We start from the raw sequence: 27779 nt of genomic DNA on the forward strand, positions 1-27779 counted from the left end.
CGCAGGAGAAAGGGCTGGAGGCAGAGGGTCGCGGGTGGGCAGAGCTTGGCACGTCTCAGGAGGGAGGTTGGCGGGGGCGCGTCCGCGCAGAGCCTCGAGAGCGGCGTTTGTGGGGGCTGGAGCGGCGGAAGAGAAGAATCCGGCGAACCAGAAGCTAGTAGAGGAGTTGGTGTTCTGAGCCCGGGGAAGCAGCTGTAGCGGCGGCGGCGGTGGCGGCGGGCGGGCTGCTGGGAGGGGGCGGCAGGCGGAAAAAGAGTTAAGGGAGGAAGGTGGAGAGCATAGGGGAGTTCCGGATCTGGGAACTGCCAAGGGCAGGCAGAGAGTGAGCGGGGAGGGCGGCAGCGATAGTACGGGAGGAGGGAGGGGAGAGGGAGGAGGAAGAGGAGGAGGAGGAGTGCAGCCCGAGGAGCAGGGCTGGAGGAGGGAGAGGGGGGTGGAAGGAGGAGGGAGGGAAAAAGCCGTGGTGGTGGCGGCGGCGGCTGCGCTGGGGCTGGTGTGTCTCCCGCTGCTGCTGCTGCCGCTGCTGCTGCTGCTGCTGCCACCGGAGGAAGATGAGGCTGAAGATCGGGTTCATCTTACGCAGTTTGCTGGTAGTGGGAAGCTTTCTGGGGCTCGTGGTGCTTTGGTCATCCCTGTCCCCCCGGCCTGACGGCCAGAGCCCGCTGAACGGGATGAGGGTGAGTGACCCGCGGCGGGGTGGGACCTGCAACTTGTGCGGGGGTTCGGCGCGTACGGTGGGAGGAGGGGGCGGTAGCTGGGGGGGTCTTGGGGGGCTCTAGGAAAGTGGGTGGCTGTTCGCCGCAGCTCCGCAGGTGGTGCTACTGCTGCAGCCTTGGAGGCGGGGGTAAGCAGCTCCGGGGGTGCCCAAGCCCCCCGTAACACCCCTCCCTCCGCTCCCACCCAGACTGTGTGCAAGCATCGCCTCCTCCTCTCGGCCCTGCCCCGCCCCCCTCATCCTTCCCCCTCCCCATCCTCTAGCGCTTCCCCGCCCCCGGATTTCTCTAATGACACCGGGCGCTGCTGCTGCAGAAGTAAGCGCCCGCCCGGGCAGCTTAGTCGGAGGGTGGCGGGAGGCAGGGCAAAAGGGGAGTCGGGGCTGGCGGTGGCAGCTGCCCGCCCGGCGCCCAGCACCCTTCCCTCCTGCGCCGTCCCGGCCCCGGCGCGAACCGGAGGCTGGTCCAGCCTGCGGCCTGCGGCGGCGGCGTCTGCAGGCCTGAGACGGCTGGGGGATGCTGCTGCCGCCGGGGCGCGTGGGCCGAGCCCCCAGCCGGCCGTCGCGTCCGGCTTCCCGGATTCCCGGGCTCACGTTCGGAGCCCGGCGCCCCCAGCTGCGCGCGCGCTCCGGGGAGGGGGAGGAGGAGACAGGGCTGCCGCGACTGCTGTTACTGCTGCCGGTCGCGCGGGATCAGGCTCCTATCGCCCCGGAGCCCTCGGCACCCCAGACTCTTCACCCCCCCGCGGGGGATCAGGGGAATGGGTTGTCTGGACAGGCCTATTTCTCTCTCTCTCTCTCTCTCTCTCTCTCTCTCTCTCTCTCTCTCTCTCTCTCTCCTTGTTCTCTGAGAAAGGAGCTTTGGACCGAAGAACGGTCCTGGGGAGTAACTGGAGGGGGGGACCTTTTCTTTTCTTGGGTGCCTTGGCCCCAACTTCCCTTTACGCCCACCACTCCAGGTCCGGGCAACTGTAAGTCTTAGCTCCCTGGGTGAGCCGGTTTGCCTTTGCAAAGGGGAGGGACCGGACCGATTGCCTGTGGGGGGTGAAACGCAACTACCTCCTGCAAGGTTGACTTGAGGCTGTGTACTGGAAGTGAAAGACTGTATCTTGTTTGTCCTGTTGTTTGCATGTTTTCTCCCCCTTTCGATTGTGAGCTCCTTGAAGGCAGGAGCTGTTTTCCCTTTTATTCCCTTCATCTGCATCAGTGATTTGCACACAGTAGGCACTTAATTGATCTCGGTCTGGTGTCCTTATGCCTCCCAACACTGACTAGGAGTGGAGCTACCTGCTCTGAGCTCCTGTGAGGCTGGCGGATCCCTCAGGGACACATTTGTCTGCCCGGCTGAAGGCGAGAGTGTTAGCTTTAACACTCGCTTGCTTTTGAGGGTTTAGTCAGACACCTTGAAACATTAGTTACAGAAAGCTGTGCTCTACTTGGGAGGGAGCTGCCTGCGGCTCCTTCCTGCTGGTCGGTCTATCTAGTGGGAAAGTTATCTAGCACGTGCCTGATGCTATGTCTTTAAGCAGGTCATTCTGACCTCTACAGCTGAGCTAGCCCCTTTGGATGGCTTCACCAAATATGCTGACCCAATAGCATTGTTAGTTTGATGTCTTTGAAAATGCGTGGTCAGACTGAGCCTTATGTCCAAGAGCAGGAAATTCAAGCTCTTGTCAGCATGCCTTGCTGCCCCTTGCATTATATCCCCCCTCCTCCCCTTTGCAAAACTTCTCTTCCTCAGAGTCTTAGTGGCTCCTTGGCCTGAGTAAATTGAGGACTGGAATTGTGGGAAAGTTCCTAGAAGGAGAATCCTAAATCGAAGAAAGTGATTAGGCAAGTGGGAAGGTGTCATTTTTAAAAACGATATTATAACACTATTTGTACTAGATATGCTGACTTTCAAAAATTTATCTTAAAAGGAAATTGGGTTATGATAATATAGAATCAGCCTGTTTCTGGATAGATTCATTAAGATGAGGAATCAGAAAATAGAATAGTAAAGTTAAATATAAAATAAAATATTTTGCCTTTTCTTGCCATTAAAGCTTAGAAGTGAAGACAAAATTAATGTGCTTTTGGCAGGGATTTTTATAACATTACAGGAGAATCCCTTTATGATGCCTTTAGAGGGAAAGCTTAACAAGGGGCCAATACTCATCTATATTAGCTGCTCTCAGAAAATAACTCCAGAGGCCTTCATTTCTGAAGAGTATAGTTTTATAAGCTCTGTTCTCCTGGTGCCTTCTCCGTCATAGACCCATTGTTCTGCATAGACCCATTGCTCAATCAGTAAACATTTATGAGTTACTATGTGCCTGGCACTATGCTATGTCCTGGGCATACAAAAAAGAAAGAAAGAAAAAAAAAAAAGACAGTTCCTGCTCTCAAGGAGCTTAAAATCTTATGAGGTAGTAATTGAAATTGTATGATGGGGTTACTCTGTGTCAGTAATATGTGGAGCTTATTTGGGGGTGATCAGAAAATTTAGTGGTGGACTTTAGAGGTCATAAAATCCATTTTTTAAAAAGCCTTTTACAGATAAGGGAAATATTGCTGGCAGTTAGTGAAGCACCTTGCCTAAACTGGGGTTTGAACTCAGTTCCTTATTCCAAATCCTGTTTGTTTTTTATAATACTAGCTTCCTGATGTGATTTGACCCTTGGCCAACCTGAATCTGTAATGAGCTTTGTAATAGAAGTTGAGAGGTGAAGGAGGATACAGTTTATTTCCTGAACCACTTTCAATCCTAATCCAGAGATAGTGTAAATTCAGCTCTGGTTCCTAAATTTTAGAAAATCAGCTTATTAATGATTAGTATAATCTCTTAAGTATTGATTTATGATGACTAATAACTATTTAAGTAGAATGATTACATCTCTTAATCAATGACACACCTTACCTAATAATGCCTGTCATTCCATTCAAGGTGTAATTTCTGCATTTTGCCAAAGACATCAGCTTATTAAGCTTTCAAAATGTCATCAAAAAAAAAAAGAAAAAAGATTGAAAAGTTAAAACTCTTCAATTGGGTGTCCATTCAATGAGCTTGAACTGCAGATGTAAGCACTTCTTCAATCATGTAGGAAGGTGTAGCATCTTAAGTGAAGAAACAAATGTATTTTCCTCTTTTCCCCAAGAAAGTTTGGTTACGGTCATTCATAAAAGCTGACTAGCTATTCCCTTTCTGGTTTTAGCAGTGATAAGGCTAGGATGGCAAATAATGGAATTTAAATAATGTTTTAAATTTTTCAAAGTGCTTAGCTTAGGGACAGAATTTGAATTCATATTTCATCCTTGCTTCCCTCTGTATGTGAATGTTGTTTAACCTCTCTGTCTCTCAGCTAAAAGGGAAAGAAGTAGATAATAGGATCACAGCTTTGGAGATGGAAGTGACCTTAAAAAGTTATATGTAGTCCAATCCCATAATGTTACAGATGGAGGAACTGAAATCTGGAGAGGTAAGTAGTCCCATAGTTGTGAGGGTAGCAAGTGATACCCATGGGGTTTGAATCCACTGGTTTTCCTTCTGTAATATGCTTTTTCAAGTGACCTCTTAGGACCCTTCCAGCTGTGTCTGTTATATTGTCTAATTTAAGCTTCACAACAGTCCTTTTAGTTGAAGTAGGTATTACAGATGTTTTTCTCTTTTACAAATAAGAACACTGAGGCTCAGATAGTGACTTAGCCATAATCAGATTTGGGATTTGATCACATCTTCCCATCTTTCCCAGACTTACTTATAACCAATACATTTTCTCAAGAATCCCCATCGTGAATTCCTGAAAGTGAACTTTGAGTTGTATGCCCTTGTCAGTAGAGGACAAGAGCTGCCAAAGGTACACATCTGGCAGTTTTACAAGTGTGAAAAATTCACTTAGAATTATTAAATAAATAAAAGTCCTTCCCGGGCTGACACCCGGCTTTAGCCCAGAGTGAATTATTATGGTTGAGTTATAAGACTCTGAAAATAGAAGTTTATAATGGAAATGTTGACAGACTTTCGACTTCAGCAGTTCTGCTATAATAAATTGAGTACCAGTGAAGTTACAATGCTAACTGAGGTTTCCTTCCATTTGCAGTCAAGGCTCCTTTCTAGCAACTAAAAGTATGCAGGGTCAGGCATCATGAAGCTTATTCAGGAATTGCCTTGAGTTCTAGATCATTTATTCGATAAGAGAGCTAGTTAGATTTGAAAGGAATACATAATATTCTTACTCATTAGAGCTGGATCAATTATCGGTAGTGCTTGTAAGGTGGGACCAAAAAAAAAAAAAAAAAATCCCTTTGTTGGATAATGTTCAGTTGTAACCTGAAAAACTGACCTTGACCGTGACATTTTATTTGAAATAGAAACTTTTTTCAAATGTCCTTGGTTTTAGAGGTATTGCCCATTTTCTAAGGGTCTGAGTTATCACCACCATCCTTCCAGTTCTCCAGGCTTGAAATAATTGGCATTTTCTTTATATGTGTACTCTTCTGTCCCTTTCTACCTTGTTAGCTTGTGCTTTTATTACTGTGGTAGGCTCCATATATATTGGCTACTGGCTATATAGTCTTGCCTCCCTTCTACTCTAAACTATCACTGTTCACCAGTGCCAGAATAATCTCCCTAAAATATTGTCCCTACCTTGCTTAACAACCTTCAACCTATGTCTTATCCATCAAAGTCTAAATTCCTCAATTTACTGCTAAAGACCCTACAGCTTCGGACTTGACCACTTTCAATCAAGCCAGCCTTCCTTTTCATCTTCTTGTAGTTCATATTCACTCATGAATCCTGACCTTGGCTCATACTCTTCTTCCTTCATACTCTTATCCTTCAGTTGATATTCTTTAAGGCTTAGCTGATTATTCATCTTTTGTGAAATAATCTTTATTATGAATTCTTAGGTGTATGTGTTTTGTGTGTATACAGAAGTATTCTCATGCTTTTTATTTGCCTTGACTTGTTTCCAAATATATATGTATGTATGTGTATATGTGTGTGTGTGTGTATATATATATATATATATATATATATATAAAAGCTAATTCCAATCCAAGAGAGAGGAGCCATGCTTTTTAAATATCTTCAGTAACAGTTCCAAGCGCATAGTTTAGGTGTACATTTTAATTTAGAATAAAGTGTGTAATCACTGTTGTCTCCCCCCAATTCTCAAATGTAGAAGGTATCTTGGAGATGGACTTGTCAAGTGATTGAAGCTGCTAACACTAGAAATATATTGCTTATCTCATTTGATTCTTATAGCCACCATGTAAATTAGGGTCATAACACAATTTTATAGATAAGGAGAATGAAGTTCATAGAAATTAAGTGTCTTCAACAGAGTTGCCCAGATAAGTGCCAGAGACAGCACACAAATCCAATTAGTCACTCCTGACACCAAGTCTCATGCTCTTGGTTATTTACAACAAGCTTCATCTTCAGTTTCTTAAATTTGTACTTTTCACTGAATAACTCCGTTTATTTGCATTTGTGTTCCATTAATCAGACATTCTTTAAGTAGGTGTGGATACATAATAGGTTACCTAATACATTTTAGTCCAAAAACTTATTAAATTAATAAAATGAAGGGCAGCTAGTTGATGCAGTGGATAGAGCACCAACCCTAAAGTCAGGAGAACCTGATTTCAAATATGGCCTCAGGCAAGTCACTTAACTCCAATTGCCTCAGCAAAAACAAAACAATACATTAACTTTTGTTTTCCAGGTATTGGGGAACTGGATCCTGGGAGATTGAATATAAAGAGACTTCTTTGCCCTAAGAGCTTTCATTCTAATGGACAGAGTGGGCAATTGAAAGTAGTAACCCAGGATATGAGTTTGGATCTATGCAGTTGAAGTGATTTACTGATAGTCAATTTTCCAGTCCTTTCCAGGTTACTAGTAGTATTGTTGATTTGATTATAGTACCCAACAAGAGGTGAAGGGATATTGGAGGTATGTGCAGAAAAAAATCTTGGTGGATAGCAAGGTGGGATATAAAGGTAGAAGCATGGACTGATGTTTGGAGCCACCTCATAGAGGTCGAGAACTAGTTTTCTCTGATTTTAGTGCCAAGATAAATAATTTAACTTCTCTAAAAGAGACATGGAATCTAGAGATTCAATATGGAGGTTTTTGCTACTCCAGGTACAGAGAAACTGCCATTGAGTTTACCTGGGTGGATGAGGACATTGAAGTGAACCTCCAAGTTAATTAAAAGCTTCCAAATCTTGCCATTTATTAGTACTGCATTTTCCCATTCTATCTGAGTCCAAGTATAGTTTAACAAATGTATTTTCCAGATGGTAATCCCTCTCTTTTATATTGATTCACCTTTGATACTGTTTACTTACCAATAAACTTTTTAAAGGTTATAAAAAAGTCTAATATCATTATCTTAAACTGCAATCTGGTTTAGACAAATAAAATGCAAATGATGTCATGGCAATATAGAAATAATTGATGAAAGACTGATTAGAGGCCAGTGGAAAGGGTTTGGAGTAGCCGCTAAAACATTGGTTTCAAAATCAGCAACAAGATGAATAAAAGAATTATTGAGCTAAAGTGAGAGTTCATAATTCTTACAATGTCAGGTGAGCTGCAATCCCAGGATAGTGGTTTTGTTGGGGTTACAATGTGGGCTGAAACTTTGTAAACTGACACATGGGAAAATAACTTTTAAAAGAAATTTTAGAGCTTTAGCCAAGACTAGAGGTGAACAGGACATACATAATTCAAATATTGATTTGATTTTGCCTTGCTAATTTGTTCCAAAGAAAGAGATTCATGTGGAGAAAGGAATGAATTAGTGGGTGGTGATAGTGAATTTTTTTTAAACAGCATCAATAAAAGATTTTATTCACAAAAATTCAGGAGCCACAAGCAGGTCAATTTATTGCCTTTTTAGATTTAATATACAACTAAAGAGATATGCTGTGCATATTGGAATAGGTTCATATACAGTCCTTTTTTGTTCCTTAGATAGTCAAACGCTTGTGTTTGATTAAATTCATAATAAAAAAAAAAAGAAATTTTAAAAAAATCCTGATTTCTGATTTGCTTGAGGTTTATCATGAACACAGCAGACAACACATTTTGAGCATTTCCTGTATCCAGAAAACCTTTGATTTAACCTTACTAATTGTAATTTATTTAATTGCATGAAATAATAATTTAGCCTTAATAATTAATCCTCCAAGATTAACCACTGAGAATAATACTGTAAAGCGGAGCAGTAGAATAGGAAGGATATTGAATTGGATCGGAAGACTTGTATTCAAGTCCTGTCACTTACTACATAATATAGTACAAGTCACTTAAAATATTTTAGCCTTCTATGTAACATTGGGAGTGTGGGAGTGTGAGGAGGTTACTCTAGATTCCAGCTTTTTAAACTGTAATTTTTATTTTATTATTATTATTATTATTATTATTATTATTTTTTTTTTTTGCTGAGGCAATTGGGATTAAGTGACTTGCCTAGGGTCACACAACTAGGAAGCATTAAAATTGGTTCCTCCTGACTTCAGGACTGGTACTCTATCTATCCACTGTACCATGTAGCTGCCCCTCACCTGTAATTTTTGATCTAATATGAGGTCTTGTAACTGAATGTGGGGGTTTGTGATTATCAGTAAATGTTTGATTTATATACCTATTTTATATATATATATATATAAAATATAATATATATTTTAAAATACCTAAAGTAGAAAGCGTAGACTTACAAAGAAAACTGATTATATTGAAAGTCATTTATCAAAACAATAAAAATAAAAATATTTTAAAAGTATTCTTGGACTTCCAAGACATCCCAAGATATATCAAAGTCACATGATCTTCAATGAATGATTGCCAAGAGGATCAATTTATTATTCTATAAGTAAAACCAATGAGTTATATCAGTTTTTAAAAACTGCTACCTGAATTCAAAGCTATTAATAGAATAGAATGGGGCAGGTGGAGAGTTCAGTGGATGGAGTTTAGGACCTGTCAATTGGGGACCCTGAGTTCAGATGAACCCTTTGGCACTATACCTTTGTTCTCAGTTTCCTCATTTATAAAATAAGCTGGACAAGGAAGGGCAAACCAATCCATTGTCTTTGCCAAGAAAGCCCAAATGGGGTCATGAAGATTTGAGCTCAACTAAATTACAAAAGACATAGATTTCGGTGTATTGTTCCCTTTGAGGAGGGTGTATGGAATGGGTAGTTTCAACAATTTAGGTAAATTTTTATCTTTGGACGGAACATGAAAATCACAAAATGACTAAATTCTCTTCCTTCCCCACTCCCACCTCTGGTTTTCCTTTAGAGAAAACAGTATTGGATTCTTAGGTCTAGAAGACTTGACCTTAAGCAGTATGCTGATTCTCATCCCCTTGGGGGGTCTGCATTTTCTTCTTTGATTTTGTGGATAAGAATTTCCCTGTTTCCTGGAGGGGAGGCTAGCAGGGAAGGGAGTGGAAAATGATGTTACTCTGAAGATTGTGAGAGGTTGATAGCTGTGTTGTTGTTTTTCCTTGGTTCTGGAAGAGAATCTCATCTGCAGGGAGGGGATTTAAGAGAGGGAGGGCTGTGCAAAGTCACCTGCCTCCCTTTCCCCTCCAGAATTATATGGGTCCAGTGTCCAGATAGAGATCAAGCCATTTAGTGGGTGAAGAGTAAATATCAGCCACAGTACTAATAATTTTCCTCCCTCTCTATAAATAGGACCCATTTATAACACAGAAAAGGGGGGAGGGAAGGGGAAAAAAAGAAATTTAAATAACTTTATAATATATTTACAAGGAAGAGCAAGTTGTACATATTAGAATTGCAGTTTCATGTGCAATCATCTGTTTTTGTTATGTTATGAAAATGCTTTTTCCAAAAATTAAAAATAAATGTGGAAAAAATAAAGAGTTTGAGCTTTTGTTTTTGGCATATGTGTTAAAATGGGTAGGGAGGGCTGGCTGGGGTTGTGGTGTAGGAGAATCCACCACCGTTTCAGAATCTGCAGCATATCTGCCAAGGCACCTGGCCCATATAATACCCAATCCATGACCTTAGCCTCATTAGCCCTTGCTTGTCACTTGAGCTAATCAGCTAGAATAACTAACTCAGCTAATAAGGAGGTTGATGAGGAACAGTTTCATAGGCTTTAAAAAAAAGGTTATTGAAGATTAAAAAAAACAAACAAAACAAACTTTAATTAAGAAATAATTTTAAAAAGAACTAATCTCTTTTAAAAAGTTCTTTTGTATAAATTATATGCTTGAGCAATATTTTGTTAGTTGAGTCACATGGCACGTTATAGGTAGTAGTGATCTTTGGTTTCCTATGTGGATTAGATCTCTTTCTCACGTGCCATTCAATTTGCAATGTGATGCCTTCCTTTTTGTGACCTGATAAAAACCTAAAATTTAAGATTGGGGAAAGATCTTTCTCTAGAAAACACAAGCAGTTTTTAACATAAAGAAATGCTACTTGGCCTATTACTTAAGAAGAAAAGGGGGAAATGGCCACCTTTTTCGCTTAACATTTAAGTAATCAAAGTTTTATTTTTCCTTGGAGATTGTTGGGTTCCCCGTTCCTTTCTCCTCCCTTCCCTACGGGGAATAAGGCACCTAAATTAATTGTAGTAAAACTCATATGCCCCTGAAGGTGAATGGGAAGCATCTACTGAAAGCTTAAATCTTGTTGGAGAGGAAAATGTTCTCCTAGTTTCACTTACTAGACATCTTGAATATTTCAAAATATTAAATGCTCCCAATTTGTCTTCCTTTACAGAGTCCCTACTGGGTTTTCCAGCCTTTATATCCGTTCTCCAGCATTGCTTCTGAGAAGGCATTTAAACATGCCAATAGGGAAACCTGTTTCAGTTCACTGAGTACCAGAACTGGTGCACTGAAACTTGAAGAAAAAATTAACTTTGCATTATCTAATTAGGCTTATAGAACTGTTGCAGAACTCCCTTATTTCCCAAATCTAGAAGGTACAATTAAATTCCATATTACATCAATACCAACTAGCCTGCTAATAGGCTTCCAAAGCAGAGTGATTTGAATATGTGATTGCCAAGGATATTTAAAATTGGATGAATTTAAATTAAATTATATACCGTAGGGAACTGTGCTGGATGTGACCAGACTAGGAGAGAATCAGTCATTTTGTATACTTCTTGACTTTAAGAATATATCAGGCTCCCTTGAGGTATTCTGGCATTATAAATTAGGGTATTTAGCAATTATCTGATTTGATACATGGTGACATTAGCTTGTTACGGTTCTCATTTGGGGGAAAAGTTTTTTGTTTAGTGGTATATAACACATATTGGTGGCCATATGTTTTAGCATTTCAAGGATATAATCTCATCAAAATGACGATTCCCTCCACCAGCACAGATTGTAATCCCTTTATTATTTAGTAGATAGTTTTACTGGGGCCAAAACATCGATCTACTTGTCTGACCAACCTGATGATGATCAATTCTGAACCCGGCCTTAGGCCCTTGGACAACAGAGATGTAATTAATCACCATCACCTGTATGCAAAGCATTGGCAACTTGGTAGGACCTTTGAAAATAGATGATAGAGAGAGATATTTTTACACACACACATATATATGTGTGTATATATATATATATATATATATAGATATAGATATAGATATGGATATAGATATAGATATATAATGTATAGAGTTTAAGGTGTGCCAAGTGCTATATATATATGTGTTTGTGTATTTATGTATGTGTGTATATATATATATATATATATCATCTTAAGATGTGCCAAGCGCTATATATATATGTGTGTGTATCTCATTTTAAGCTGTGTCAAGTGCTATTTTTATCTGTTTGTGTGTATATATATATATATGTGTGTATTTATGTGTGTGCATATACATAAATAAAATTAATAAAATTTTAAGATGTGCCAAGTACTATATGTGTGTGTTTATGTGTGTATGTATATATACATGCATACATGTGTGTATACATACATGTGTATGTATGTGTATATATAATTTTAAGGTGTGCCAAGTGCTATATATATATATATATATATATATATAAAATCTTAAGTTGTGCCAAATGCTATATAATGTGTGTGTGTATAAATAAAAAATTTTAAGTTGTGCCAAGAGCTATATATATATGTGTGTGTGTTTATATATGTATGATATATGTATAAATATACATATATCATATATATTATTTTAAGGTGTGCAAAGCTCTATATATGTGTGTATGTATATATGTATGGATGTGTGTGTGTGTGTATATATATATATATATATATGCTCTCTATAAGAGATTTATATGTATTATATAATTATATATTACATTTATTTATAATAAATTATTATATATTTATTATTATAAATTACTGCATATTATATAATATAATCACATATTATATATATTTATGTGTATATGTGTGTATATATATATAGTTTTAAGGTGTGCCAAGCACTTTAGATATATAACTCATTTGAGAACCCATAATCACTGGCACTGTGTGATGAGCCTTGGGAGAAACCATATAAAAAGACAAAAATATGTGCTGATTAAAATGTAGGGATGGCTTTTACAAGATAAAAAACATGAATTGTATAAATGTTAATCGAGAAATAACACACTTCTGTGTCGGATGATACACTGGGTCTGTCAGCATGGATGTTTTTGAAATAGCCTTCTTAGGCTATCCCTCTCCTGACTTCAAGTTGTCTTGTAGAAAACACTTGTTCTAGAATAAAATCCCATAGAGTTTTCTTGTTTCACAAGCAGATGTTCTCTTTGATGTGAGCAAGGTATGAGGAGCTCTTACAAATGGGCACAGGCCTAATTACTTCTTGGAATATTTCCTTGCATCAAGAATTCAGCTGTGCAAAAGGGTTCTTGACATAAATCTTTTTAGGAAAACGTGAATGTAGCAAGATAAAAATGGTGGGGATTAAGGGGGACCCATCAGTTTGACGTTCCTGGTAAATGGGTGGTATGACTTTAAGAATGAATTGTCTTTATTCATTTTTGTCTGACTTGATTTCATAATCCCATTTGGGATTTTCTTAGTAAAGATACTGGTGTGTTTGCCATTTCCTTCCTCGATATGTCCCCATTTTACAGATGAGAAATTAAGATTGGATTTGAACTCAAATCTGACTTCAGACCTAGTGCTCTACCTATTGCATCACCCCAGTATTCCTTATTTTAATACCTATGTTCGATTGATTATAAAAATAACATTTTGAACCAAATCTTTACCATTGCCCCAGAATATTGGCCTGCTTTAGTAAACCATAATAAATAAATAGGCATAAGTGAAGATTGGAAGTTATTCCTCTTATAATATAAATATTTTGTCTGGACATGAAAAATGGGAAAAGAAAATAGTTTGGGTAAAAAGGGGGAGTAGTACTTTGCTTGTCCTTGAGATTTCGCATTTTATAGAGAATTATATAAAGAAAACCCTTTACTTAAACTCTTACAGAGTATTTTTGTAGGGGCATCTAGGTGGCACAGTGGATAGAGCACCAGCCCTGAAGTCAGGAGGACCTGAGTTCAAATCTGATCTCAGACACTTAATACTTTTTAGCTGTGTGACCCTGGGCAAGTCACTTAATGCCAATTGCCTCAGCAAAAAAAAAAAAAATAAATAAATTAAAAAAATATATATATATATAATAGATGGAAACACACTGCTTATACATTAAAAAAAAAATCAGTGGAACTTTGGGATTAAAATGGTGAAAATATATCTTTGCAGACAATGACCTAATTTATACAGAATGAATTTTGTGGTCTCTTGACCAGATTAAATAACTTTCTTTTTCAAGACTTTTGGCCCATTGGGAAACAATTTTGATTATGTTTTCAAGGGCAGTTAGCTTCTAGCTTCTCAAAGTTTTGCACTATTGCCTAGAATTCAGGCACACAAGAAGAACCCATTAGGAGGTCTGAATAAGTACAATTTTTCAAAATTAAATAACCCCTGCAGAACTGTGCTTTCGGTCTCTGCGGTAGCATAGGCCATATGCTTTGTAGCATTTGCTACCTCTACAATCTATGTCATGGCTTTCAATCTCTTTTGAAAGAGAGCATTAAAAAAAAATAGCAGAACACAACAATAACCCTCTTCAGGTCTCTCCTAACTCTTGCCAGGGTGATTTAAAATGAATAAAAAATCCATTAGATTTTTGGCAAATAAGCTATGATACCATCGTTCCACTCTCTCAATTATGGTACAGAATAAATGACTACAAAATGGTTTTTAGAGTAATGGAATGGAAATGCTGAAAATCTCATTGCTTTACACTTGCATATTTTTCTGCTGGAGTAGATTGTTTAGTTTTCGAACTTAAGAGAAGACTGACAAGGTCGGAAGGTCCCAAACCGTGGCCTTTTAAATGCTGATTTTAACAGAAGTAGTGGAAGAAATGAATGTAAGACCCATGTCCCTATTCATCACCTTGGTAAAAACTGATAATGACTCTAATTTAGGTCACACTTGGCTGTTACATATGTTCTGTCTAATTAGACACTCCCCATACTTCCTTGACCATAGGCAGTTCATACAAATAGAATTACCCTGATTTGAGGGTACCCTGCTTTGAAATAGAGAAACTGAGGCTGAAAGAGGGAAAGTGATTGCTCCGAGTCACCCAATACATGGCAGAGAGTTCCAGGTTTTCAGACTCCAATTTCAGCTCTCTCCCCACTCCCTGCCAAAAGAAGTAACTTTTATCCCTAACGTGTTAAAAGAACTTTGCTGGGGATTGTGTCTGTCTTGTGATTCATTATGAAATAAGTTAGATTCTTGCAGTAGTTTCCCCAGTCCATTTGTAATATTCTAAGTATTATTCTAAAATTTCTTCAATTTTGGAAACCTAACAGCATAATTTATGGTGATGGGTGGGGACTGCGTCCATGTTTTTTTTAGTTTTTTTTTTTTTTTAAATGAGTTAGAGATTCTTAATCTTTTATTTTAATCGACCCATGAGGAATCTGTGTGTGGATTTCAGGGAGTCTATGAACTTAGATGGAAAAAAATGTATTTTTATTTTCACTTATCAGTAACTGAAAGTTAACATTTCCTTCAGTTGTGAGTGTAGGTAAAAACATAATTCTGAGGAGTCCAAAAATGTTAAGAACCTCTGTTTTACAAGCAGGTAATGTACCCTGGACTTAATATAGTAATAGTATGAAGACATGAGTTCAAATCAACCTGAGATACTTATTAGCTGAGGGACCCTGACAAGATACTTAACTCTTGTCTCTGTTACCTCATCTGTAAAACAAGACTAATAATAGCACCTGCCTCTCAGGGTGTATGGATCAAATGATAATAATTATAAGATGTTTTGAAAGCCTTGCAGCATTATATAAATATTATTATTTGAAAAAAGAATGCAAAGGAAGGTGGCCTAGCTGTACCAGACCTAAAACTATAAAGCAGCAGCCATCAAAACCATTTGGTACTGGCTAAGAAAGGTTAGGTTCATAAATCAATGACTGTAATAATCTAGACCCCAGCTTCTGGGGTAAGAACTCATTATTTGACAAAAATTTCTGGGAAAATATTATTTATTATCAGTAGCCAAAATAAAAATTAAAATGTTATATTAATGAGTTATATTAACTTTTTGTTTAAATGATTGGATTTATTAAGATTACTAAAATTCATTTTTTATTAAAATGGTTTAATTCCCCCCCCCCCATTTTCTTACGTACATATACTACTTTATTTATTTATTTATTTTTGGTATTAAGTGCCGTGAACTTGACCTTCTTTTTTTTATTTTATTTTTTTTATGAAAATGTGGGGATTTCAAACTGAAACAAGTATTTCTTAGAATGTATATGATTTGATTTGAAAGTTTTCTTATGTACATATATTATAAGTAAATTTTTTTGGTAACAAATCCTGCGAACTTGACTTTTTAAAAAAAAGTTACTTGTCTTGGGAGGGTGGAATGTCCAAATGAAACAAGTATTTCTTAGAATGTATATGACTTATTTGAAAGTTTTCTTATGTACATATAAGTGATTTTTTTTTTTTTATCAAATACTGTGAACTTGACTTTTAAAAGTTATTTTTCATGGGAGGATCGGGATGGCCAACTGAAACAAATATTTCTTAGAATGTATATGACTTAATTTGAAAGTTTTCTTATGTACATATTATAAGTGATTTTTTTTTTTGTTATCAAATTTTGTGAACTTGACTTTTAAAAGTTATTTTTCATGGGAGGGCGGGGATGTCCAACTGAAACAAGTATTTCTTAGAATGTGCATAACTTGACTTGAAAACTTAGAATATAAATTTGTGCAGGCCATATGTGGCTAGCACAGACTCTCCCTGTATACCTATGTATGTGGATAGATGAATGGATAAACGAATAGTTTTCTAACTCCAGTTATAATTAAGTTGAAAAGCATTTCGGTTCTAAGGGTTGCAGTTACAAGTGGAAAAATGTGCTGATGCTACCCCAAAAGTGGGGTGAAATAAGTGCATGCTGAGAGATGATGTTCAGGGTTGTTTTTTCATGTGGATTGTTTGACCATTCGAGGAAGGTTTCAATTAACCTGGCTTCCTTTTACTTTCCGAGAGCTGCTGCAGGATTCCTGCCAGACACCGTTATTTGAGCAGTCGGAGGCCCCACCAATGAATGATAAGCTCTGAGAAATAGCTTTGTACAGGGCCTAGTGTTGTTTCATACAGGGCAGCTGTCCTGTTTGACCTCTTCTCACTTAACTCATAACAGCAGAGAAGCAAAGTAAATGTGGAAAGCTTTGCCACGTCTTACAAAACAAACAACCCCCCCAAAGCAACCCCAGAACAAAACCAGAAGCCCTTGCATAGCAGGCTGCTCCCAAGCTTATCCCAGTTTGGATAGACGAATGCAGGGCCGTCCTAGGGAGAGGAAGCCTGTCCTGTGAAGTGAGCACTTCCTGCTGGTGTACAACTCTGATAAAATGCTGAAATAATAGCTCTCGGGAAGCTATTGAAAATAAGCCCTACAGAGGTCCTCCTTTTATTATGGAAAATGATAAACACTGTGGACTAAGGAGCTAGGCCAGATGTTCTAAGGGGCACAGTATGCTTAGATTTGTTTTCTAAGTGAAAACTAGAATCTAATCTTCCATTAATTTAAAGGTGATCTAAATTCCTTTTGGATTTTTTTTTTTTTTTTGAGACAGAGTTCATTTCCCTTTCCTCTGAGACCCTGTCCTCTTTTTCCTGATCGATTGTGGGGTTTGATATTGTAATCATTCCCAGTGGGTGCTCAGTATAAAATGGCTTCCATCGAGGATTTTATTTTTGTTTTAAGATTGTATTATAGTACGTGTTGATGGTTGGAAACCAAGCCTGGAAAATAGCACGTTGCCTCCAAATCATAAGCCTCACTTACTGCACAATTTTCTAAGGGAGCTACCTGGAGGAGTTGCATTTTCTGAATATAGCCACCTTTGCTAATGAAAGATAATTGAAGCTCTTCAGCTACCTTTTTGTTTTACTATTTTCCTAAGCTGTGCTTGTGATGGGCCTACACAGAAAAGAGAACCTTATTTCTTTTTTTATTAAAGAGTGCCAATAAATAATTATTCTTTGTTGGTTCTGACCCAGTTATCTAATCCTAATATAACCTCTTCCTCTGACCCATACCACCACCAACCAGGCATTTGGGAGAAAAAAAGAAAAAAACATAAGCAAAAATACAAGTCTTAAAACCATTTTAAATCATAAAAAGGTTGAGTAGCAAGCAGAAATATAATATTTAGAACAGGGGTTCTTAATCATTTTTGTGTCATGGACTTTTGTTTTAAATATTTTGTATTTCTCTCAATTACATGTAAACAAAAATTTTAATAATTGATTAAAATTTCTTTTTTGTTTCATATTATCATCCTTTTTCCTGTCTCCTTGAAAAGGCAGGCAATTTGATATAGATTATGCATAATGTTTTAAAGGTGTAAAATAAAATAAGAAACCAATTATATTGAAATATACGAAAACACTAAAATTATATTGAAATACACAAATTACATACACAAGTAAGGTCATGGTCCCCAGACTAAAAACCTCTATCTTAAGCTCAATTAGTATGAAACAGAATGCTTACTAGTCTATGAAGTAGACTGACCAAATAGTATAACCATTTTACAAAAGAAAGAAATTCAGGTACAGATTAAGTAATTTTTAAGTTTCAACTCAAGTAATCTGTCTTCAGATTCCTATAGTATTGGGTGTTTTTGTTTAATTAACAGACTTTTAAGTTTGGAATATATTTAGGGATTTCTGTAGTTCTGTTTCTATTATTTTCAGAAACATTTTCCACAAGATAGACATTCAGCCTCTGCTTGACCATTTCCATTTGCAGGGAAGTCACTTTCCATTGCACCCCCCATCCCAAATGCCTACTCTATTTTGCTATGATAGCTTCAAGTATTAAAATACTCTTTCTTATAAATTCAACCTTAATAGTTAAGGCTGAGAAAATATTCAATCAATATTCATTGATTAAGTACCTACTCTGTTAGGTGCCAAGCATGGGAGGAACAAAGGCAAAAAAGGAAATGGGGGGGGGCAGTTTCTATGGGAGAGACAGCACATGCACAAAAATATAAATAAGTCTAGGTTGTTTTTTAAAATGCAAGACGAGGCATTGTGAAAGGGCTAGTGTAGAAGAGTGTATTTGTAACAACATTTGAAGGAAACAAAAAATCCTAAGGGCCAGGGAGAGGGAGAGTATTCTAGTTAGGGGAAAAATAACTTCTAGATGAACAAAGCCAGTATGGCTACACCATAGAATTCATAAAGAGTAATCAGCCTGGAAAGGTAGGTTAGAGCCAGGATGTGAATGGTTTTCAGAATCAAGTAGAAGAATTAATTTTGATCCTAGAGGTAATAGGAAGCTATTGGAGATTAAAGAGCAAGAGACTGGTCAAAATGGTTGATTAGGCAAACCATTTGGCAGCTCTGAGGATGATAGAATAAAGAAGGGAGAAACTTGTGTCAGAGATATTAATTAGGAGACTGCTGGAATTGTCCAGGGAGGAGATGACATGAAGCTATGGCTATGTATAGAGAAGAGAGCAGATAAAAGAAATGTTGTAAAGACCTTCACAATCACTTGAACATGTGAGTCTTACACTCACATATTGAGTTTTCACATATCAAGGATGGAATTTGATTGTAAACCTGGGCAAATGGAAAGATAATGGTGCCCTTGACAGAAATACGAAAGTTCATAAGAGCAGTGAGTTTGGGAAGAAAAATAATGAGTTCTATATGTTGTTTAGGATGCAAGTGAGATACTCAGCGGGCAATGTCCAAGGCACTGTGCCATATGCTTGGGCAGGTACAGAGAGGAACAAACAATCTGTTTGAGGAAATAAAATATGTTTAGAAGTGTGATAATAAAAGGGAGAGTGTGATAAGTGACACAGGACATTTATAAATAAAAGGATCTGGATGTTCAGAAGATGGAAAGATCACTTCTGTGAAGGGGAATTGAAGACCAGGGATCATTGGGGAAATTTTCCACTGTAGCTTTCTCCTGTTGAACAGAAATATGCCTTTCTGGGAGTTTCACACAGCTTCTGGGGCAGCCCGGGACAAATGTATTCCCCTGCAGATGTTTGAAGAAAACTCTTACTGCCTAGCTAAGTCATGGTTATAAGCGTCTATTTATAGAGTACTTCAATGTTTTCCTTAAAATGACCCTATGAGGTAAGGTCATAAAAGCATAATCTCCCTTTTGCAGATGAATAAACTTGAGTCTAGAGAGATTTTATATAGCTGGTGTCAAGTCCGTGACTCCTAATTTCATATTTAGTTTTCTAGATGATAGACTCCTTGATATTAGGGAATTATGCCATCTTTCATTTCTGTCTCACCAGAATTTACTATGGGCTCAAATTTGGCCTCTGACACCTATTTAGCCCAGTATGTGGTGATCATGGGAAAGTAACACTCATTCCGAACTTCGGTTTCTGTCATTCATAAGAGGGGATCAACCGTACTTGTAATAATTGAATTTATTGAGTAAGAGTCACAGTAGTGTGTTCAGAAAATAGCTTTTGGATTTAGGATTTTTGGAATTAGGAAGATCTGGTGGGTTCAAGTCCTGTGGGAGAAACATGTAAAGATACATCATCCGTGGCAGGTCACTGTACTTCTTAATCATTGCCCATCTACATTGGTAGAAGAAGTCCCCCAATGGGAGCTCCTAATGCTGGTAAAATCACAGATCTAATCAAAACAGAACCCATCTCACCTCAAAGAGTTGTTATGAGGCTCAGATGGAGGTAATGTACTATTAATGTAAATTGTTTGTATGCTTTAAAGTGCTATGTAAATATCAGTTATAATTATTGTGTTTTTATTTCAACTCAGTAGACCAACCCAGTTGCCTAAATTTCCAGAACTTTAAATGATTCTATGAATCATTTAAAAAACAATAATAAAAAGGAGAAATCTAAAATCTAAAATCTATCCATATATGGTTAGGTTTCTAATATCTTTTAATGACTGAAAACTTCTTTTTTCTCTCAGAATTCCATGACTTATGTTGTCCTCTCTGATTTAGGATAAGGATATTATGTCCAAATTTAAAAATTAATTTAGAGTTGGCTGATATATTAAAAAACCCAACAATCCCCAAACCCCAGCTAATTTGATTTAGTGTAAGCTAATCTGCCTTTGATCAGTATAATCATCTTTGGATAAGACTGACCCAAGCAAGCTGGACACACTCTCACTCCAATGCTTCACAAAATTGTACCCCAGACTCCTGAAAAGAGTTCCTGTCTTCAGAAGTACCTAATTTACCACCAGGTGGGAAATTGAGATTCTTGAACTTCAAAGAGAAGGATTCAATATAAAAAATTTTTTTTTATAAAAAGCTAGTGATGTCTTTCTTCCGTTAGGGAATTTCCCAAAGAGGTAGGGTGATGGGGTAGACATGGATATTGGAATTTTAATTAGGGTTTGAGTGAGGCTACTTAGTGCCTGTGTGACCTGTCTGACTCCCCAATTCTTCATATTAGAGATATAAAGTGTAGAGTTATTTCCTAGCATGAGAAAATCACTAATGATGATTTTTAAAATATAAGCCACTTAAAAGCTTCCTGTCTTGAGCAATATAATGAATTAAAATGGAAATGATCTTTATTTAGGAAAGACAACAGAGCTCTTCAGCTTATGAACACTAAATATAAATCTCTGTATCGTGGGGGTGGTTACCATGAACAAGTACAAGTCTGTATGACTGAAAAGCTCTCGGCTGTCTATCTCCTCACACATTCTTAACACATTCCAGCTTCTCTATTAGCTCAAGTGTAACCAGTTAGCATTGTCTTTTTAAAAATTCAATTTTATATTTATTTTTATTTAATTCATTTTTAATTCAGTTCTATTTTATTTTTAATTCCAAATTTTTTTCCCTCCCCATCTCCCCTTCCCTGACCTCTCCCCATTCAGAAAATTAGAAAAATCTGTTATAAATAGGTAGAGTCCAACAAAACAGATTTCCCACTTTAGCCAATCAGAATGTATATTATATGTGTGAGAGACAGAGACAAAAAAAAAGCCTACTGGTTTGGGACTTTGCTTATTGGTGGAGATGAATGTCTTGCCAGGGCATTCATCCCCTCAATGAAGAGAGTCCTAGACCAATGGGCTTTGGAAGAGGAGCTGCATACGAATGCATAATACATATATGAACATATATGCATACATGCATACATACTTCAGTTTGTATCCAGAGCATTTGTCTCTCTCTCTGGCGATGAATAACATGTTTCATCATGAGTTCTCTGAAACTGTGGTTGGTTCTTATATTAATCAGAGTTGCTAAGATTTTTTTAGAATTTAATATTGTTTTCTCCGATTAGATCACAAACCTGTTAAGTTCAAATGATCCATGAATTTTTGAAAATTTAACTATTTTATCTTAATGGGAATTTGTGCATAATGGGAAGTTTGAAGATAGAACCTCTACAAATCTGTCTCAGTCCATGGTAATGAATCTAAGTTTTCCTAGGGCAAATTAGTTGATGTTAATTATGGATGTGTAAGAGGAATATAGGAGTTTGTGTGTGTTTAACTGGGAGAAGAGAAGTAGGTATCATTCAGAAAGGAAGGAATCTTAGAATCCTGGAATAAGTAAAACTTTAAGAAATCTTTTAGATAATAATTGGTCATAATAATTAGTATTTATATAGTGCTTTAAGGTTTGCAGAGTCCTTTTAAAATATTATTTCATTAACTCTTTACAACAATCCTGGGGAGGAAGGTATTAATAATAATAATAGCATTTATATAGCATCTACTATGTGCCAGGCATAGTGCTATGTGCTAAATGCTTACACATTTTCTCATTTGATCTTTACAATAGCCCTAGAAGACAAGTGCTATTATCTCCATTTTTCAGATAAGAAAACAGACTCTTAGAGGTTATGTGCCTTGCCCAGGGGCACACAAGCTAGTAAATGCCTGAAATTGGATTTGTATTTAGGTATTCCCGACTATAGGTCCAGTGCTTTATCCAGGCCTCTCATTTTACAGAAGAGGAAATTACTGTTCTAAAGTCACAGTATTAATAAATTGATTAATCCAAGATTGGATGACAGGTCTTTAGATATCTGGGCAAGTACATTTCTCACTCAATTTAAGTTCAAATTTTTGGTTGGTGTCTTCCCAGGGCCTAACATCATTGCCATTCAGGAGAATGAAGAAGGATTTATTTGTCCAAGTGTAAGTCACCAAAATCAGAGAGAAAGGGCCAACTCTGGACTTTTTATTTTTTAGCTGGTTAATCTGGGGGCTTCTAAGTTAACTAAACTCAGCAGTTTCTTAGAGAGTCTTTGACATTATTTCCATCCTCCTCCAGATGGACCACATATCCTGTCTCTTGGATTTATATTTTTGACCTAGTTCCCTTTTTCTTCTGGACTTCTGTAACAGCTCTTGCATGAACACTCCATTCTTCATTATGGGTTTTTTTGTTTGGTTGGTTATTTGTTTTGGTTTTTGCCTCTAGCTTTCTCTCAGACTAACTCAGATTTCTGACTCATCTGATTCTGTTCTCTGCCACTCCACAGATGAGCCCCTTCTCTCTTCCCAATAACAGACAGCCAAGCTGGAAAATTAGCATTTTATTTAGATTTTAGAATTTTTTAAAAATTTAAATGGGATTTTTAAAAGTAGTTAAGTATATTAACATTCTTCCTTAGGAACTTATGCTTGATTTTTATTTTATTTTATATTATCTATTACCAACTATTTGAGTCAAGAGCAGACTGATTTTTTAAAAGATGTGGACAGTTATATGTCTCTATTTTTCTAATTACAGAAGTATCCATTGTGATGCTGTGGATAGGACACTGGTCCAGGATTTAGGAAACTTCTAAGCACAGCTACGGCTTTATGATGTATAGCTTGCAAGTTTATTACTAAAAAAATTTTTTGTTCAGTCATTTTCACTGTCTCTTTATGACCCTATTTGGGGTTTTCTTGGTAAAGATATTGGGGTAGTTTGCCATTTCCTTTTCCAGCTAATTTTGTAGATGAGGAGATTGACTTGCCCAGGGTCTCTCACAGCTTGGAAGTTTCTGCATCCAGATTTGAACTCTGTATTGCCCAAGGTCCCACAGATAATAAGTTTCAGATGGTTGGGCTTTGAATCTCTTGACTTCAATGGTTTTTCATTCTTTCTCAGCATTCTATATTTTCCAGGACATGTAAAAACAGGATGTTCTTGATGATAGTGTCATTCCAGCTCTGAAATGGTGCAAGAAATGGGCAAAATACTGACAAGATAAAAACAAATGTGCATATAGGGAGCTGCAAGCTTTTTGCAATTTGGTTTAGAAATATGTTTTGCAGATTTATTCTTTGCCTGTCTTTAAGGAGACAGCAATTTTCCTAGTTCAATTGATACATAGGCAATCATGCAGAAAGTACCTAATCTTGAGTCAGAAGTCAGAAATTTTCTAATTGGAAGAGAGACTCTGCTCTGAAGGAGTTGTTTCCACCTTGAACTTTCCACCTCAACCTTTAGCCATCACAGATCTCAGAGTGTGATTTCTGCTTTAAAATATTTGAGTTTATTGAGCTTCTCTCCTTAGTGAGCTGGTAGATCTCTCTGCCAAGAAGTTAGTTAATGAGTTTAGTCACTTTTCTTCTCAAAAAACTATATAAATTGACCCTGGCATTTAAGGCCCCCCACATCCTGGCTTCAGACTTCCTTTTCAGACTTATCTCTCTTGAGTTTTTAACATAGCCTCTGTTCAAGAAAAGCCATGCTACTCAGCTACTCCATGCTAATCCATCTGCCCACTCTGTTTGTTACTTGGGGCATGCTGGCACATCTCCAGTCACACAGGCTCTCTCTTCTCCTCTTGTCCTTCATCTGAAATTAATTAATCAGTCATGTTTCCTTATGTGCCTGGCACTGTGCTAGGGATGAATAAAAAAGGCAAAAAATACCATCTCACCTTAAGGAACTTAACATCCTAATGGGGAAGATCATATATAGAATGTTTCAAAAGTCTTATTGGAGTTAATTAGTTTAATTTGTTGCATACACATATGTATAAATTACTATTTTAGCTTAATATGATGCTAAGACTTTTGGAACACTGCATGTTCCAATTATATATATATGTTATATATTTATGTGATATATATACATATATTTATATAAGATAATATTTATAAAATGTTTTTTCAAACCTTAAAGCACTATATAAATGCTATCTATCCATTTATTATTATTATATGGAAAAGATGGGAGATTTTCTTAATTGGGAACATTCTAGTAGCTGGGAGGATGAAGAAAGATATTCTACAAAAATCAGAGAGAATTGAGTTGAGTTTTTAAGTAAGCTAAGGATGTCTTAGAGGAAAGGGAGAACAGTATGATATATGTGAGGGGCAGTCTGTGTAAATGTATGGAGAGAAAAGATGGAGTATGATGTAGAAGGAATAGCCTGCCTGCATTGGTTGGATTGCCTGGAGTGTATAGAGAAGAATAAAATGTAAAAAATTAAGAAAGGTAGGAAAGTGCTTTTTTATTAAGTGCTTTAAATACCAAGAACAAAATGGAAGCCACTGGAGTTTGAATCAGGAAATGTGACATGGTTAAATCCAACTCAAGGGTTTTCTCCTCCTTTGAAACCTTAAGGGCTCCCAGTAGCTTCAAGTGAACTTTTCCTTCTGAAATTTAGTGTGTTAGTTTAGGTTTGACCTTTACTTCCATATTAGTGACCTAAATTGAGCTGAGCGGGGTCTTAGAGGTCAACTAATAACATTCCCTCATTTTACAGAGGAAATAACTAAAGTATATAGAGAGGTGTTAAAGAGACTTGTTTAGGGTAAGATAGGAAGTAGTAGAGCTGAGATGCTTTTTACATTCTATCTTTTATGTGTTTTCACAAATCTCTCCCCATACATCTTCTTTCTTTCTTTCTTTCTTTCTTTCTTTTTTCTTTCTTTCTTTCTTTCTCTCTCTCTCTCTTTCTTTCTTTCTTTCTTTCTTTCTTTCTTTCTTTCTTTCTTTCTTTCTTTCTTTCTTTCTTTCTTCCTTTCTTCCTTTCTTCCTTTCTTCCTTTCTTCCTTTCTTCCTTTCTTCCTTTCTTCCTTTCTTCCTTCCTTCCTTCCTTCCTTCCTTCCTTTCTTCCTTCCTTCCTTCCTTCCTTCCTTCCTTCCTTCCTTCCTTCCTTCCTTCCTTCCTTCCTTCCTTCCTCCTTCCTTCCTTCCTTCCTCCTTCCTTCTTTCCTTCCTTTCTCCTTCCTTCCCTCCTTCCTTCTTTCCTTCCATTGTTCCTTCATTCATTCATTCATTTCTTCCTTCCTTTTTTCATTCCTTCCTTCCTTCCTTCCTTCCTTCCTTCCTCTTCTTCCTTCCTTTCTTTTTTTTTTTTTTTTTTTAGTGGAGCAATATTGTCATTTTACAAAATTGGCAAACAAATTAATCAGTTGCAGGGTCGAATATTTGTTCTAGTCCTGAAGAACTAAAGTATTGGTTTTATATATATGTATATATATATATATATATATATATATATTTACATATATATATATATTTTTTTTTTTTTTTTACAAATTACTTAACAAGTTTTTGATAATACTTAATTTTCTTCTTGACAGTTTGAACTATGAAATTCAAAATCACATATTTTACCATTAGCAGACAAGCTCTACTAAGTTGTCTGGCCAACCCTTTGGTCTGTAATCAGTGACTCATAGTTAACTGTTTAAAAAACATTTCTTTAATCAATTGGTGCAGGTTTAGGTGTCAAGAAGGAAGGAACCCCCCTTCCTTCCCTGTCAACCCCTCAGACATACACTTTAATAACTGAAACTAGTCTTCTGCCTTTGTGAAGGAAAACTTTGGGAGGAATTTGACTCCACCCTTCAGCTCTCTAATCTGAGGATAGATAGAGGAGGTTAAGGGAGATGGTATCCAGGGATTAGGGTTGAGATTAGAAGTGATCAATTTATTCTGGAGAGGATAGCTTGTCCTGTGATTCACTGTTGGAAACTGATTTTTATCCATCAAAATGACATTAAATGAGAGATATTACATTTATTTTGCCTCTATATCCTAAGGTCCATGAGACCTTTCTGACTTGCAGCTGAAACTTTCCATAGGCATTATCTGCCCCAGCTCCTGAGAGAATGGAGTCTTATTTTTCTATCTCCGATGCTTAGCACTGGGTATTGACAGAGAAAGAATTCTTTATGCCTTTACTCATTCATTTTGGGGAAGGAGGAAGTGCTATTTATCTCCCTGAAGGGTTGGTTGACTTAAAAAAATTAATAGCTTTATTCCTTATGCTCTGGGGGTGGGGAGGAAGGGTCTAGTTTCAGGTATTACCAGAAATGGTAATGCAGTGTCAGAAGAAACAGTTTAAGTTGCCTTTGTGTGTGTGTGTGTGTATGCAGCATTGTAGCTTTCATTAGCCCCTCAGCATGATCCGGAAGGAGCATCATTTTGTTACCAGGCCCAGGTGAAGGAAGATGCCAGGTTTTGTGTCATATTCAGCAGCAAGCCTCTTTTGCTTAAAGACCTTCTCTCTCTACCAAAGACAGCAGTTGCTCGTATTCTTGCTCAGTACTGATCCAAATTGGGCTCCTCCGTCCTCGATGAGTGAGTGGAATACAGAACAGAGAGCCTGCTATTGCATTATAAAGTTTGTTACCATACATGCCCCTGGGACGTATACACACAGTATAACCGTGCATTCATGTATACATACAAATTCACTGACATTTATATACATAGACACACACAAAATCTGGAATGCATGATGGGGATGGGAAGGAAGGAGAAGAGGCCCTACTACACATCAGGCCCTGTGCTAAGTGCTTTATACATGTTATCTTGTTTCAACATCACAACAATTCTGCAGGATAGCTGCTGTTATTATTCCTACTTTCCAGTTGAAGAAACTGAGGCAAACAAGAGTGTCCATGCTCACAGAGCTAATAAGTGTCTGAGACTAGATTTGAACTTGATGACTTTGGGGAGTTTGCTATCCACTGTGCCATTTAGCTTCTTTCTGGAATATTGAAATAATTTTAAGTTTATTCATTATATACCTTGCTCATCTTCCTCCCTTCCCTCCCTTCTTTTCTTCTCTCCTTCCTTCCCTCCCTCTCTTTTCTTTTCCCTTCTTCTTTCCTTCCTTTCTTCCTTTCTCTCTTCCCTCATTTATTCTCTTCCTCCCTTTCTTTCTTCCTTCCCTTCCTTTTTTTCCCTCTCTCCCTCCCTTCTTCCTCCCTTCTTCCTTCCTTCCTTCCTTCCTTCCTTCCTTCCTTCCTTCCTTCCTTCCTTCTTTCCTTCCTTCCTCCCTTTCTTCTTTCCATTCCTTTTTTCCCTCTCTCCTTCCCTCCTTCCTTCCTTTCTTCCTTCCTTCCTTTTGAATATAGTATATATATAAACATAGATATTTACCTATAGTTGTATATGTGTGTATAGATATAAGTTTATGGGTATCTTGATTGTTATCTATATAGATACCTATAAAGATATTTTTTTGTGTGTGTAGAGGTATATATATATATATATATATATATATATATAT

At 37.5% G+C, this 27779-nt stretch overlaps 1 protein-coding gene and 1 pseudogene across 2 annotated transcripts in view; both read left to right on the plus strand.

The window, feature by feature from the left end:
* Positions 1-426: 426 nt before the first annotated feature.
* Positions 427-27779, plus strand: part of GALNT7 (polypeptide N-acetylgalactosaminyltransferase 7) — a 192685-nt gene continuing 165332 nt past the window's right edge. Inside the window, exon 1 of one of the 2 annotated variants that reach the window (XM_031941888.1) lies at positions 427-677. In XM_031941888.1, coding sequence (XP_031797748.1) covers positions 552-677 — 126 coding nt within the window. In that variant the 5' untranslated portion in view covers positions 427-551. The remainder of the gene's footprint in view (positions 678-27779) is intronic. The other variant, XM_031941886.1, reaches the window with a different exon arrangement.
* Positions 4138-27779, plus strand: part of LOC116419886 — a 66004-nt pseudogene continuing 42362 nt past the window's right edge.

This window comes from Sarcophilus harrisii, chromosome 6 (genome assembly GCF_902635505.1).
Source record: "Sarcophilus harrisii chromosome 6, mSarHar1.11, whole genome shotgun sequence".
Classification (NCBI taxonomy): Eukaryota; Metazoa; Chordata; class Mammalia; order Dasyuromorphia; family Dasyuridae; genus Sarcophilus; species Sarcophilus harrisii.